Genomic DNA, 14,366 nt, shown 5'->3' with positions numbered 1-14,366 from the left:
GAAAGACGGGACAGAAACTTGAATAATATCTCTCTGTTCTGTTTCCTCGCAATAATTTATGAGTAAACTAACACACATTTTAAAAAATACTACATTTTGGGGGGAGATTGTGTTTTGTATGGGCCTTCTGGAGTTTGTTTCTGAAGTGAAGGAAGTTCTGCTTCCTTTGTTAAACCTTTGATACTCAAGATGGGGTGTTTCATTACTTTCCTGGGACAACTATGGAAAGATAGAGGAGAGGAGGGAGAAAACAGTGGTGAAGTTGGCATCGTATATGCATTATCCTAACCTCTGAGTAGTTTGAAATGAAGAATCATTTTGGTGTTTTCTCATAGTTATTCACATTCATTACCTTTAAATGGAGAATATTTTGGGGTGGGAAATAATTGAAGTTTCAGTTTTAAATCTCAAGTTAATTTTTCAGCTGAACAGAAGGCAAGAAGGATGGGGAAGACTTCTAAGTCTTGATGAAAGTAACTTCTGTTTGCATTTATCTGGTCAGAAAGAGCTTGTGATGTGTTCAATACTAGAAATAATTTATTTTTATTTTTATTTTATTTTTTCTTCAGGTGATTCATGGCAGGGGACGTGGAAGGGTTTAGCTCCTCCATCCATGACACCAGTGTCTCTGCTGGATTCAGAGCACTGTATGAGGAGGGATTGCTTCTTGATGTCACACTTGTCATTGAAGACCACCAATTTCAGGCCCATAAAGCACTGCTTGCCACCCAGAGTGATTACTTCAGGATTATGTTCACAGCTGACATGCGGGAACGAGATCAGGACAAAATCCATTTGAAAGGTCTGACAGCTACAGGCTTCAGTCATGTCCTCCAATTCATGTATTATGGAACTATTGAACTGAGTATGAACACTGTTCACGAAATCCTTCAGGCTGCCATGTACGTCCAGCTTATAGAGGTGGTAAAATTTTGCTGCTCTTTTCTCCTAGCTAAAATCTGCCTAGAAAACTGTGCAGAAATCATGAGACTTCTGGATGATTTTGGTGTAAACATCGAAGGAGTCAGGGAAAAATTAGACTCTTTCCTGCTAGAGAACTTTGTGCCGCTCATGTCCAGACCTGACTTCCTTTCATATCTGAGCTTTGAAAAGCTCATGTCTTACTTGGATAATGACCATCTGAGCAGGTTTCCAGAGATAGAGCTGTATGAAGCTGTTCAGGCCTGGCTGCGCCATGATAGAAGACGCTGGAGGCATACGGACACCATCATTCAGAACATCAGGTTTTGTTTGATGACACCATCCAGTGTTTTTGAGAAGGTTGGTGCATTTGAAAAGCAGTAGGCAGAATTCATCATTTAGCTAGGGCAACGTACCATTAAACAAGTAGGATTCCCAGTCCTGTTAGGAGGAACAGTAGACCCGTAGAAAACAAACATCTATAAGTACTGCCACCTGATTGTTAGGCGATAGTATGTACAGTGGCTGGAGAACAGGTAGGTTGTAATATATGTGTTGAAGTAACTTCATATGAAAGGACATTTTAAGATAAGGTCACTTGTATCTAGTTTTATTTCAGTCATTCTTTCTGTTTTCTGCAAGTTGTTTCTTGCTTCCCAGAGATTTTGTAGAGCATACGTTGTGACAAATGTTACTGATATAATCAAAACGTGCTCACTGTAGATTTTGTGTGTTTTAAATACATTTTTCTTCTTTACAAATGAAAACTGACATCTGCTGTTAAATCTGCAGTGTTTTTGTTTTTATTGTATCTTCAGCACTTGTGCTGTTACACAGCAGTTAGGAGTAAGCCCCGATCCTGCAAAGTTCCACGTCCATGTGATTTTACTCAAGGCATATCATATGATCAAAAGTGATTGACAGTGTGAAATGTAACGACTTACTTGAAATATCAGAGGAGTCTTTGTAAGAGGTGACAAAAAATTCAACTAATGATTGTATGTTTTAAGAGGTTAAATGAGAACTTGCTTTTTCCACTGCTCTGTTGAAGAATAGACAAAAAATGTTGCTCTCTAGTTCCTGAGAAACTCGGGAACATTTGATGTGGGTAGAGAACTCAGAGCTTGTAAGCAGCTCTCACAGGCTAGTAACTGAAAGGGTATTCAAGTTAGGAGTTCTTCAGCTTGTGCTATTATGTTATGTCATTGTTATTAATCTTGTGTGTTCAGATGAACTTTTAAATTCTGTATTTTTCACCTCTCAGTGAATTAGTAGGATTTAACTCCCTGTGTATTTTGTTGGGCTTCTTACCATTATTTTCTCATACGTTTTTACTTTGGTATCTATATACAGATAAGACTGTATTATAAATTATAAAAACTATTAATTATTTCAGACTGAATTATTACATTTTTTTATTGTTTTGTGTGTGTGTGGATTGAGTAGACTTAATACGTAACTTATATTGACAAGCCTATATTAGCCTATGGACATAAAATAAATCTAATTACCTAGAATTGTTTTAGAACACTAATGTGATGTTTATATCAGGTTAAAAATGATTCCAGCTAGTAAGAGCTGGAATCTGCAAGATGCTATGTAGTGTCTTGCTTGTAATAAAACTTCTACTTCATTGCATAGTTTAAGGTCTTCATTAGGAAAACTGATATCACCGGATATTCTTATAGTCAATCACATAGGTTAAAATACATGTGAAAGAGGCTATTTCAGCTCTTTGAGTTTTTGGGATAGGAGTTCAAGTATCAAACTGTCTTCAGTGAAATTTCTGCATGCACAAGTGAAAAATGTGTGTTGTGCTTTTTTAGGGTTCTATTTAGGTTTAACTTCTGAAGTTGGTTTAGTATCACTGATATCTATTCTGCACGCGTTGCTTCTTGCAATTTTTTCTTGGCAGCTACAAGCAGCTAAACTAAAGGAGAGATGTCTTTTTCAGCATCCCAGGCTACATAGTCACCTGTAAAAGCATTTTTTTGTGTGAATGCCCTATCCGTTAATTGTATGCAACAGTGGAACGAAACCAGTCAAATTTCTATTGTGGGACTGTGCTATGTTAAGCAGAGGGAAGAAGGGCTAAACATGGATGTCATTCACCACTGCAGCTAAGAATGTTTTTTTGACCTGGCTGGAGAGTGCTGAGTAACTCAGCATGACCAGTGACAAAAGACATCTGCGGTTGAAGCAAACATAATAATATGACCGAGCTTTAAAATTTTTCTTTATTTAATAAAAGAGCATGTTTGTTAACTGTTCTGTCAGTAACTTGAAGGAAACACATTCCTTTGTGTAGGAAGGGGAAAATACTGGGAACTGTGCTTTTCTGGAGGTTGCAGAACAGATAAAAATTTATCCTTCGCTGAAGCACAGGGTAAAATCCTGTGTGAATGTACCAAATACAGTCTGAGGCTGACTCTTACAGTTGAGCAAATTCAGCATTCGCAATACAGTCACTGACTTGTCATATGTATTCTTATGTAATCTTTCTAGTAGACATTTCTAAGATGCCTGGCATTATCCTGAGACATAAATAACTTACATAACTTAATTTTCCATGTCACAGAGAGAATACTTTATGCATCTTAAGCCATTTTGTTTCTTACAGCAGTTTTAAGAGAGATTTACAATCTGAGTGGGATGGCTTGTATTTTTCAAAGGGAAGTGATGACTGACTGGGTTAATACCTCAAGACTGACATGCATGTGGGATGCACAAGGGAAGGTGTAGCCTGTGTGCTTGCTCTGAACTGCCTGGAAGAACTGCCTCTGAGGTAGGAATAGGTACTTCTGTTGTTGCTTGGCCCTTAATGTAGATGGATGAGGAAAATGGAAGGATTTGAGGAAATTGTTGGTAAAAAAAAAAAAAAGGAGAGGTTTATGGCTAGGAAGCACGCGTTCCACTGTGCATGTTACATCCGTCTTATTTGAAACCTATCCTGAGCTCTGTAGGGCTTGAGGAAAGTTGAGTTTGTCTGTTACTGTACTGTGAGCATGTAGTGCCTTTCCTGCATATTTTAATTAATCTCCGTTTAGTTTTTGTATATAAGAACAGATGAAGCGTTGTTTCAAAACTCTGTGACCTTAAAACTGTTTTTTTTTCTAGTGCCTTTTGTGTAGGGTTACAACTAGTCCATGCTGATTAATAAATTCCCAGTTTAAATCAGAAACTTAATCACTGGGAGTATCAACCTGTACTTCAGAGATAGGATGAAAAGCATATTAATTAGTCCATCTTTGAGTATGTGCTTTCCTGGACTAGCATATCATCATTTTTGAAAGATGGCATTATAATTTTATGTCCCTGTCATTTTGTCTTTAGAGATGTTCAGTGCTTTTTTATCGATGTTTTTCTCACCTCCATGTTTAGTGAATCACTTCAAATATTTTCTACAACTTCATATGCTGAAGTTAAGAACAAGAAGTGCCTAGTGGTTAAGGTTAGAGGTTTCTACTTCTCTTAAATGGGCTCTGCACTTGTATTTGTCTGTCTGAGGTTTATCACTGACTTGGATAGACTTGCTAGCAGTATTTATCTTTTGCTGAGCACCTTGGTTCTGGCATACAGATGGCTGGTTTTGTTCTGAGAGTTCTTTGCAGTTACATTTCAGCTTGACTGTGACAATTTCTCTTGCTGTTCCCTTTTATAAACTGGTGAGACACTGATTTTGACAGTATTGTCCTTGCTGCATAGAGGCTGTGTCGTTTTATCTTTTTATAGCTAGGCTGACGAACGCCAAGCGCTTGTAGCTCTTGCAGAATAGCCCTTCCAAGTCCTGTGCAGGTACTGCCCAGTTTCCACATGTAAGTAAAGACCCAGACTAGAAAAAGGAAAAGTTAAATACAGCAACTTTTCCGTAGTGTTGTGTATACTGATATGTGGTTGCAGGTTGACTTTGGTTGCTGCCATTTTAGAGACATGTTTAACTTTTTCTGTTTCACTTCAAAATTCAGTCAGCGTGTCAAAAGTTTGATAATGTTTTTTGACAGGCTTATAATTATGTTGTGAATATGGCCAGAGATGAGTAGATATGAAAACAGTATGAACCGTAGGAAGGCTGATGAATCCTTAGTTTTCAGTCAGCATAATCCCCGGTCAAATTTCAATTGTTTATTTATCTGCAAGGAAGAGGAAGAATCAGCTCTCTAGATATCTGATACAAATATCTTTGTTCATTGAAAAGACATAGCATAATTTCTGTATTCCGTGTATCGACCTTGTATTACTTCACTTAAATATTCAGAATTACTTATTTTAGAAGACTCACAAGTAAGTGAAACTTTATGATCTTTGAAACAGTTTTTTCTTATGTGGCTGGGAATGCTAAAATCATGTTATGTGCTGTCCAGATTTTAGGAGGAAATTTTTTACTTTTGGAGGGATTACTTTCCCCAGGGGCTGGTGAGGCGCTGGCACAGCTGCCCAGAAAAGCTGTGTTGTCCCATTTCTGGAGGCCTCAAGGCCAGGTTGGATGGGGCCCTGGGCAGCTGAGCTGGTGGGGGGCAGCCCTGCCCACGGCAGGGGTTGGGGCTGGGTGGGCTTTGAGGTATCTTCCAGTCTGAGCCATTCTGTGGTTGTTGATGTTTTTACCGGTTCTATAGAAGGAACCAGGCTCATTTGTACCCCTGACAGTAACATGTTAAGATTTGAGTGCCCACTTCAAACATCAGCTATGTGTTAACTAGGTAACTAAAAGTGTCTTTCTGGATGGTTTTTCCCTAAAACACCAGATAACAAAAATAAAAATATAGCAATACTTGTACGTGGTTGCTGGAAAAAAAGTAAGCTCTGTACTGAAGACAAACTTTGTTACAGAAAACTTATCTTGCATTTCATTACCTTTCTTCTGCTTAGTAATTTGCTTATTTGTTAAAAGAGAAAAATAAGAAAAGAGTAATGTAGAACACTCTGATGCTTTGCAGGGGCCACTTCACTTTTCAGATAGAAACTAGTGTGAGGGCTTGTATTTTGACTTCTTCTCTTGTTAAAATGTAGATAGAGAAATTCTTAAACCTATAGCCAGTCGGACTAGAAGAGCAATTGGCAATTGTTGCAGTTCTGCAGGAAAACAGACAAGGATCAGTAGCTGCTTTATTTTGGGAAGGCAGTGTTTCATTGATACAAAATGAAGAAAAGAAAATGTGTTCCAGCTCCAATGTACTATGGCTGGGTGGATGGCAACAGTTTTGTTGAAACTTTGATGTGTTTGGTGTTGGCTACCTGAGGGATGAATGTAGGTTGATGTTTTTAGTTATCTTTAATCCTCTTTTTACGAAAAGGCACATTTCATTATATTCATGATGTTCCCTGCCTGTCTGACTGAACAGCTGTAACTGGTAGATGATGTAATAAGATATTTCACCTCTGGGTAGCAGTTACATTGATGCTATGTCCTATCAGACCCTCTTTAAGAAGATTTTATAGAGAAAACTGAAGGGAAATATTGGGAAGAATGTGAAAAAAAATCGCAAATGAAACTTTATCAACTGGAAGGGGAACAGAAAGTCTTTCTTTAAACTCTGAGAATGCTGTAAAGCTTTTGTATTTTTCTAATCAATTCAGAGCTGATAGTGTGCTCTTGACAGTGCACATTTTTTTCACCTCAAGATTCATCCCAGTCAGTGTATATGTCCGTGTGTCACATTTTTTGAACAAACTTATGAGCATTCTCTTTGATTTTATATGCTACCAATTGGGTACGTGAGCCTTTTAGAGCTTCTTCATTTGAACTTAACAGAAAAAAAAGTTGGTACATTAGCACTTAGATATTTCTTGGTCAACTACTTCTTGGTTACAGGGAATGACGGAAGCATGCTTTTGGATGCTAAGCATTTTCCTTCAGCATATTTTGGGTATCAGACAGCAGTTCCCCCACAGAAGGCTTGCTGTCATATTCTTAATTTACTAAAACTTGCCAAATCCACTGTTGTGTTTTAATAATGAAACACTTAAGTTTCAGTACTTGCTTCATTTTTTGCACATACATGCAAATTATTATAAAATTACTAAAAAGTATAGGTGTATGGGAAATCTTCCTTACGATGGGCTGAATAGGACTTTAGTGTAATTTTGAAAGCTCTCACTCAGAAAACACGTGAATATGGAAGTGGGCAAACTGTTCTACAGTTACCTTGTGTTTGTTAATATCAAGCAAACGTGAGCAGTCTCTACTTGCTCATGTAGGCATATACTAGCATTCATCTTAGACCATCATTTGAGCCTCAGGAGAAGTATGGTTTGTATATGGTAGAGATTGTGCTGGTGAGAGCATTTTTTCCCAACAGCAAAGGCTAGGAAGTCTCCAGGTATGTTTTCTCACAGAAATATAGATAAACAGTCTATTGTCACCTTGTTTTTCTTTTCTCAATATTCTGAGAACTCATATCTCTTCAGGTCTGTGCTTGTAGGTAACTTCTCTACATATTTTAGTCTGAGACAGTTGTTTATAATTGATAGATGCATTTGCTTCTTGTTGCCTTACTGGTTTACGGCAAGAGATTGGGGATTTGCTTTTATATTGGTGCCCTTACCAAGTTAAGTAGTAACCTACTAAGAGATTGTCTCACTTGTCTTGAGAAGCTGTCTGAAATTGCTTTTCATATACATGAAAACTCATTAACACCGCTGCTACTTATATAGGTGGTGTTACAGGCTTTTGTCCCTTGGGAAAGGGAATGCAAAGTGGTGGGGAACAGATACTGAAATACATTATCTTCTCATGTTTTCTTGTGGTTGCTTTGAAATTTTGGACTGGCATGACATTTTTTTAAAGTACTGCTCCTTGTTCTGGAGGTGGTGGGAATTAATGGTGTACAGAGCTTTTGAAGGCAGTCCAGTTTTATGTGAAAAATCTGATAGAGGATTTGAGCATTTGGCAATATTTAGCTTTTTGTTTTTGTTGTGGTTTGTTTGTTTTTTTAAAATTAGTTTTAATGGTATAAGTGAGAATGCTGTTGTGAGACAAGGCTGTCTGTACAGCAGGAGGTAATCCAAGACCTGTTTGGTGCTAGACAAATAAAAATGTTTGGAACGTTTCAATCAGAGGATGTGTTTTGGAATCATCGCAGAACCCGCTGGAGGAACTTAAAATTAGCTTAGATAGTAAGTAGAGTCTTATAATGGTTCTTTAAGAAAATTTGAGCAGGCTCTTCAAATTGAGAACTGACAGTGAGGTGAGTGTCATAACTAGGCAGTAGTACAAAGGTTGTAAAGCTCACTTGGGAGATGGAAGTTCAAACTTACCTGCACAATTCACCAATAAAATGTGCAAGCAAAGGGATATTGATTGATATGTTTTCTTTTTGTACTAAAGGTATGTGTTAGCTTGAGGAGACATACGGAGAGGGAACCTTGTAGAGTGAGAAATGTCATTGCGTGTTCTGAAGGAAGGGATTCTGAACCTTGCCTTTCCATCACAAATAGTCCTGTGAGCAGAGTGTAGTGTTTGGGAATACCTACTTGGGCTCTGTTGTGAGACTTCATTAGAAGTCAGTCTAGAGTTGACTTAGGTAAATACAGAATGGGTGTGCTGGATATCTATAAAACCAGGGAAATAGTACGCTTTTAACTTAGACATTTCATCGATGAAGCAGAAGGTGTAAAGAGGCTTTCTTGGGAAGAAGGAATAATGGTTTTTGGACTTGGGCGTTTCACCTGTGCGTAATCCCTGCTTAAATTTTGTGTGTGAGTATTCCAGTGACAACATTAGCCACTGGGCTTTTAATCACTAAACTACCTTGTAGATTTTGAATAACTGTACGTTATCTTAAACCTTCATACATGAATGCAATTGCTGTTGAGAACACCTGACTTAGACTAAGTAAAATAATTTTTAAATTACACATAGCCATTTAGGTTTTCTGAATTGTTTCTCTTGGTCAGAATTTTAATATCTTTTAAATGTATTCATAGGTAAAAACATCAGAGTTTTACCGATACTCCCGGCAGCTGCGACATGAGGTTGACCAAGCCATGAATTACTTTCATAGCGTTCACCAGCAGCCTTTGATGGAAATGAAATCGAACAAAATTCGTTCTGCCAAACCCCAGACTGCCGTGTTTAGAGGAATGATAGGACACAGTATGGTAAACAGTAAAATTCTTCTCTTGCACAAACCGAGGGTCTGGTGGGAACTAGAGGGTCCTCAAGTACCTTTACGACCAGACTGCCTTGCCATTGTGAATAACTTTGTGTTCCTGTTAGGTGGGGAAGAACTGGGGCCAGATGGTGAGTTTCATGCTTCATCCAAAGTGTTTAGATATGACCCAAGACAGAACACTTGGTTACGAATGGCAGACATGTCTGTCCCGCGTTCTGAGTTTGCTGTCGGAGTTATTGGGAGGTACGTTTATGCAGTGGCTGGGAGAACCAGGGACGAAACCTTTTATTCAACTGAACGGTATGATATTACTGAAGATAAATGGGAATTTGTAGATCCCTATCCAGTCAATAAATATGGACATGAAGGAACTGTGCTGGGTAACAAGTTGTATATCACTGGTGGAATTACATCATCTTCAACTTCTAAGCAAGTGTGTGTATTTGATCCCAGTAAAGAAGGGACAGTAGAGCAGCGAACAAGGAGAACTCAAGTGGTCACTAACTGTTGGGAGAATAAATGCAAAATGAATTATGCAAGATGCTTTCACAAAATGATTTCTTACAATGGTAAGCTTTATGTCTTTGGAGGTGTCTGTGTGATCCTCAGGGCTTCCTTTGAATCTCAAGGATGTCCCTCTACAGAGGTTTACGACCCTGATACTGATCAGTGGACTATATTGGCTTCTATGCCAATTGGTAGGAGTGGTCATGGTGTAGCTGTTCTGGACAAACAGATAATGGTTCTTGGAGGCCTCTGTTACAATGGTCATTACAGTGACTCAATTCTCACCTTTGATCCAGAGGAAAACAAGTGGAAAGAAGATGAATACCCAAGGATGCCCTGCAAGCTGGATGGCTTACAGGTCTGCAGCTTGCACTTCCCTGAATATGTTTTGGAACACGTTAGACGTTGCAGCTGAAACAGAATAGACACTCTCAGTGAAATATGAAAAGCTGAATCTTATTTGTCAGAAAAAAAAGTAGATCATTCCGAAAGTAATGCCTCCTATTTATTTCCAAGGAAACTACGACATACACAAAGAGCACAGTAACATTACTTGATTGAGCAAGTTCTTGGCTGCAAAATGCTATTTTTCAGTATAGTCACCACCATGGGCTATGCATTCTCGACTGTAACGAGCAAGAGCCTGCATGCTGTGCTTGTGAAAACCTGTACCAGCGGAGTTGACCCATTGTTCTACGGCTGCTTTGATGGCATAGATGATAGGAAAACGTTGTCCATGCAGTCCGTCTTTCATCGGCTCAAACAAATGGAAATCAGAAGGCCTCAAATCCAGGTAATAAGATGGATGTGGTGGAACAGTCCAGCCTAGATTGGCAGTGTGATCCACAGTCTTCAAACTAGTATGGGGCATGGAGTTACTATGTTACAGGAGAAAGGCTGTCTTCTTTTTTGGTTTGTGTCACATCCCACCTGTCAGCTAGTTGTCATGGCAACAGCTTTGCACTGCAAGTGTTTGAGACATACCAAGCACACCCCAAAAGGTCATAAAGTATTTTTTTGTTGATCTTTTACAGCCTGGCTCTGGATTAAGCCTTCAGCTTAATCAGCGCTATGATGGAGTGGTCAGAGTTGATGGTTTATCTGGCTTCCAGGAAATCTAGAAGGATCACCGCCTTCATATCCCAAAAGACTGTGCACACATTTTACCTGCTGACGGCTGCATCCTGAACTTTTTGTGAGGAATTCATGTTCTGTGGACTGCTGTTTTGACACTGGCTCAAAATTTTGACAGCAAATCTCATTATCAGTAATGCGATCCAGAAAACCATCACTTTCAGCCTTGCACTGGATTCCTGGTCATAACTCACTGATTCACGCAAGTGGTCTGATCGAGACACTCTTCATTTCATGATGTGACAGCTGTGTACAGCCATCTGGAACATAGCTTGTCTTTCGCATCACTTACCACTGCTGAAATGCACCACCCGCTGCCTCACTGTGCTCACATCCACTGTTGATCTCCAGAAACGTTCAGCATGCGTCAGTGAATGTCAGTGGGTGCAATTGTTCCCTGTTTTATTGGAGGAATTTCAGTCACACACACTTCACACCCACTTCCCCAGACTGCCCGTCTGCTGTCATCTGTCACATGGCAACAAAATGTAGTGGACTACTGGAGGGAAAGTTCAACTTCTACTGCTATACCACCGCCATCTGCCTCCAACATTGTGAGCCAACATAATACAATAGGAGGCATTACTTTTGGAGCAGCTAACATACAATCTAGTTGAATTCCTTCAGAGACATTAGCATGTTGTGTGTCAGGACAACTGCTAAATGCTTAAGAGAAACAGGATTTACAGGGAGAATACTTACCAAGTTTGTTAGAAAAGCCAATAGTTGGTCTGATACTGTAAAAGTTGTGGGATTTGTTTTTGTTTTGTTTTAACAAATGCAGTTGTAAACAGGGGAAAGAAAATATATATATTTTGGGGTGTGCTTATTCTTTTGATAGCATTTCATGTCCATACTTGTTTGATTTTTTTGTTTTTTGTTTGTTTTCCTGTGGCCACAGTACCAGATTTCTTCTGAAATCAATTGAATTTAACAAAACATTTGTGGAAGGAAGAAAGACCTGATTCTCTTTTTTTTTATTGAGCATCAAAGTAGAACTCATAAGCTGTAGTAGGATACAACTAAGTTTAAAAGAACAAAGCTAAAACCATTTTTGTGTTTTATGTTGTGTTTGGATGCTCTTCCCATTAATTGCAAAGTACTCTCACATCTGCGAGGTGTTTCTGTTTTCCCTTAAATACTGTTAAGTATAACCTCAGTCTCTTTGCATGTGTTTTTTTCCAAGTTTTGTATATTAGTACTGGTAAGTCTGCCAAAATGTGAATTACACATTTTCTACTGAATTGAAAAAACTTTAACTTTTTAAAAATATTATTATTTGAAACACTATTTCTGTGCTGCCTTCTGTTGTCTGCATTATGTTTGTTGGTAAGTAAATTATGTACATGCATATACATTGTAAAAAAACGAAAAACAACCTTTTTACATGCAGCTATATTTAAACCACTGCACAAATTCAGCCATATCTGTTAAATTTAAGGTGTAGTTTTATCCATTAATGAGCTAAGTAAGTCAAAGTTCTTACATAACTGGAAGCATCATTTGGTATCAAAGTATCTTTAGCATATACTGATTGATTCAGTAACTTTAAAATCCTTATACTGACTTTACGTAATGAACTCTTAATAATTTGTTGTTTTATAAATTATTTTAAAAAACTAAATACATCTTACCTGAGTTTGTTTTATGTATGGATGTGCTACCAGTCTTGTTTTTTATGAAAATGGAAAGTGTCAGTAAGCAAATGCTCACCAGCACTGCTTTGACCCACAGGTATTTTCAGAACTGGATGTACTATAGTGTATTCTCAGCAGTGGCTTTGCTTGTACTCGTATAGAAGTGATAAATCTTTTATTAATAGTAGGGTTTTTTTTAATTATTTGCTGCTGTGAACTACTGTGTTTTGAGTTAGGTGTTTGGATGGCTACTACCATTTGTGTTTCTACAAAAAAAAATAACAAATTTCATGGCTGTAGCTACTGACCTCATAGTGCCTGAAATGAAATGTGCTGTTCCTGAGGGCTTTTAATAACTCCATTGTGTTAACTTGCAGATATCAGTAAGAATGATTTGCCAAGGTATAAATAATGACAATTCAATTCTTACTTTCTTTAATGTTGTAAAAACAATCACTAATAGAATCCGAAGGAGAAATGTGGGTAACTCATAGGCTTACACTTGATTCAGGAGTGTAGGGAGAAAATACTGAAACATGCATTTGCATCTTCTATAAAGTCTTATGCTACTTTGCTTTTCTTTAAGCAGTAGACTTAATAGACAGCACTGCAAATCGACTTTATTCAGCATCTTCTAGTTAAAAATCACTGTAGAAGAGGAATGTACAGTACTCAGGGAGTTCAGAAGAATGCACTTGCAGAAGGACCAAAATCACTGCAAAATGTCCTGTGTTAAAAATAACACCTACTTACCTAAACTGAATTTTAAATCATCAACAGAAGTGAAAACAACGTATACAACTCCTCATCTATATAATTTGTGATATCTTTGCAGTAATTATGTTCTGGGTTGAGATGTGGTAATCTAAATCAGATCAGTAGATTTTTTTTTTCTTAAAAATGTCTTACTGAGCATTTTCTTTCTATAAGTTAACAGGAAGGATAATTTATGCCATCATAGCTGTATTAATGTTATCTATGCCGGTAGTGACTGGACCAAATATTGATTTTCAGCCTTCTCATGTAGACTAAGAGTTGCTTTTAAATTTAAGTCTTTACTGAGTGAGAAATATCATTTACTTTCCTAGTAGTCTAACTTAAAGCCAACTTCATTTACAGTAAAACCTCAGTTCTACTGTGAGACTTGTGCGTACATTGTCCTTTGTAGGTGCAGAGGTGACGTGATTCCAGTAGGTGCTGGCTGTGTGCAAGTAAAAAGGTTCTTCTGTATCTATCTCAAAGAGTATTAGGGCACAAAAAAAACCCAAAATCTTTTTCTTTATTATTCTTACTCTTTTTGTCACAACCTCATTTCTTAATAAATGTGTGGGGCAGCAAAAATCTAATCCTGCTTGAGTAAGCTTCAGGGGGACTTAATAATATGTAGCTCACTCTGAAAGTAATGCCTCCTGTTTATATTCATGGAAACTACAACATATGCAAGGAGCACAATAACACTTTGATAGAGCAAATTCTGAGCTACAAAACTACTTTTCACCACAGTCACCACCGTTAGCTCTGCATTCTCAACAGTAATGAACAAGAGCATGCATGCCACAATTATAAAAATTTGTGTCCCCCACTGGTGGTGACCCACTGTTCCCCAGCATTGAAAATGTTGCCTCTGCAGTCCATCTTTCTTCAGCTTGAACAGATGGAAATCAGAAGGCCCCAAATCCAGACTACACAGTGGGTGTGGTAGGACAGTCCAGGCAAGATTGGCAGTGTGATCCATGGTCTTCAAACATGTATGGGGCCTGGAGTTATTGTGTAACAGGAGAAAGGTTGTCTTCTTCTCTGGCCTGACTCTGGAAGTTGGAGCCTTCAGCTTAGTCTGCATCATGATGTATGGGTCAGAGTTGATGGTTTGTCCAGATTCCAGGAAATCCAGACAGATCACCTTTCCTATCCCAAAAGGCATTACTGTACTTGCTGAGAGCTGTGTCTTGTCTTTTCCTTTGATAGAAAATTCACATCTTGCTGCTCCAAGGACTGCATTTTTGACTCAGTCACTCAGTGCTGACACCACATCTCATCACTAGTAATGGTGCAGTTG

General features: G+C 38.2%; 1 protein-coding gene across 1 annotated transcript; it reads left to right on the top strand.

Annotated features, from left to right (window-relative positions):
* Positions 1-576: 576 nt before the first annotated feature.
* Positions 577-9,954, top strand: KLHL15 (kelch like family member 15; the record flags this gene model as incomplete). The annotated part of the gene is made up of 2 exons (XM_079541162.1): positions 577-1,281; positions 8,845-9,954. The coding sequence occupies 2 exons, from the start codon at positions 577-579 to the stop codon at positions 9,952-9,954; spliced, it is 1,815 nt and encodes a 604-aa protein (XP_079397288.1).
* Positions 9,955-14,366: the final 4,412 nt, after the last annotated feature.

Source organism: Tetrao urogallus, assembly GCF_951394365.1.
Source record: "Tetrao urogallus genome assembly, chromosome: 1".
In the NCBI taxonomy this organism is placed as follows: domain Eukaryota; kingdom Metazoa; phylum Chordata; class Aves; order Galliformes; family Phasianidae; genus Tetrao; species Tetrao urogallus.
The sequence above is the reverse complement of the archived record's forward strand: the minus strand, read 5'-3'. Positions and strand labels throughout refer to the sequence as shown.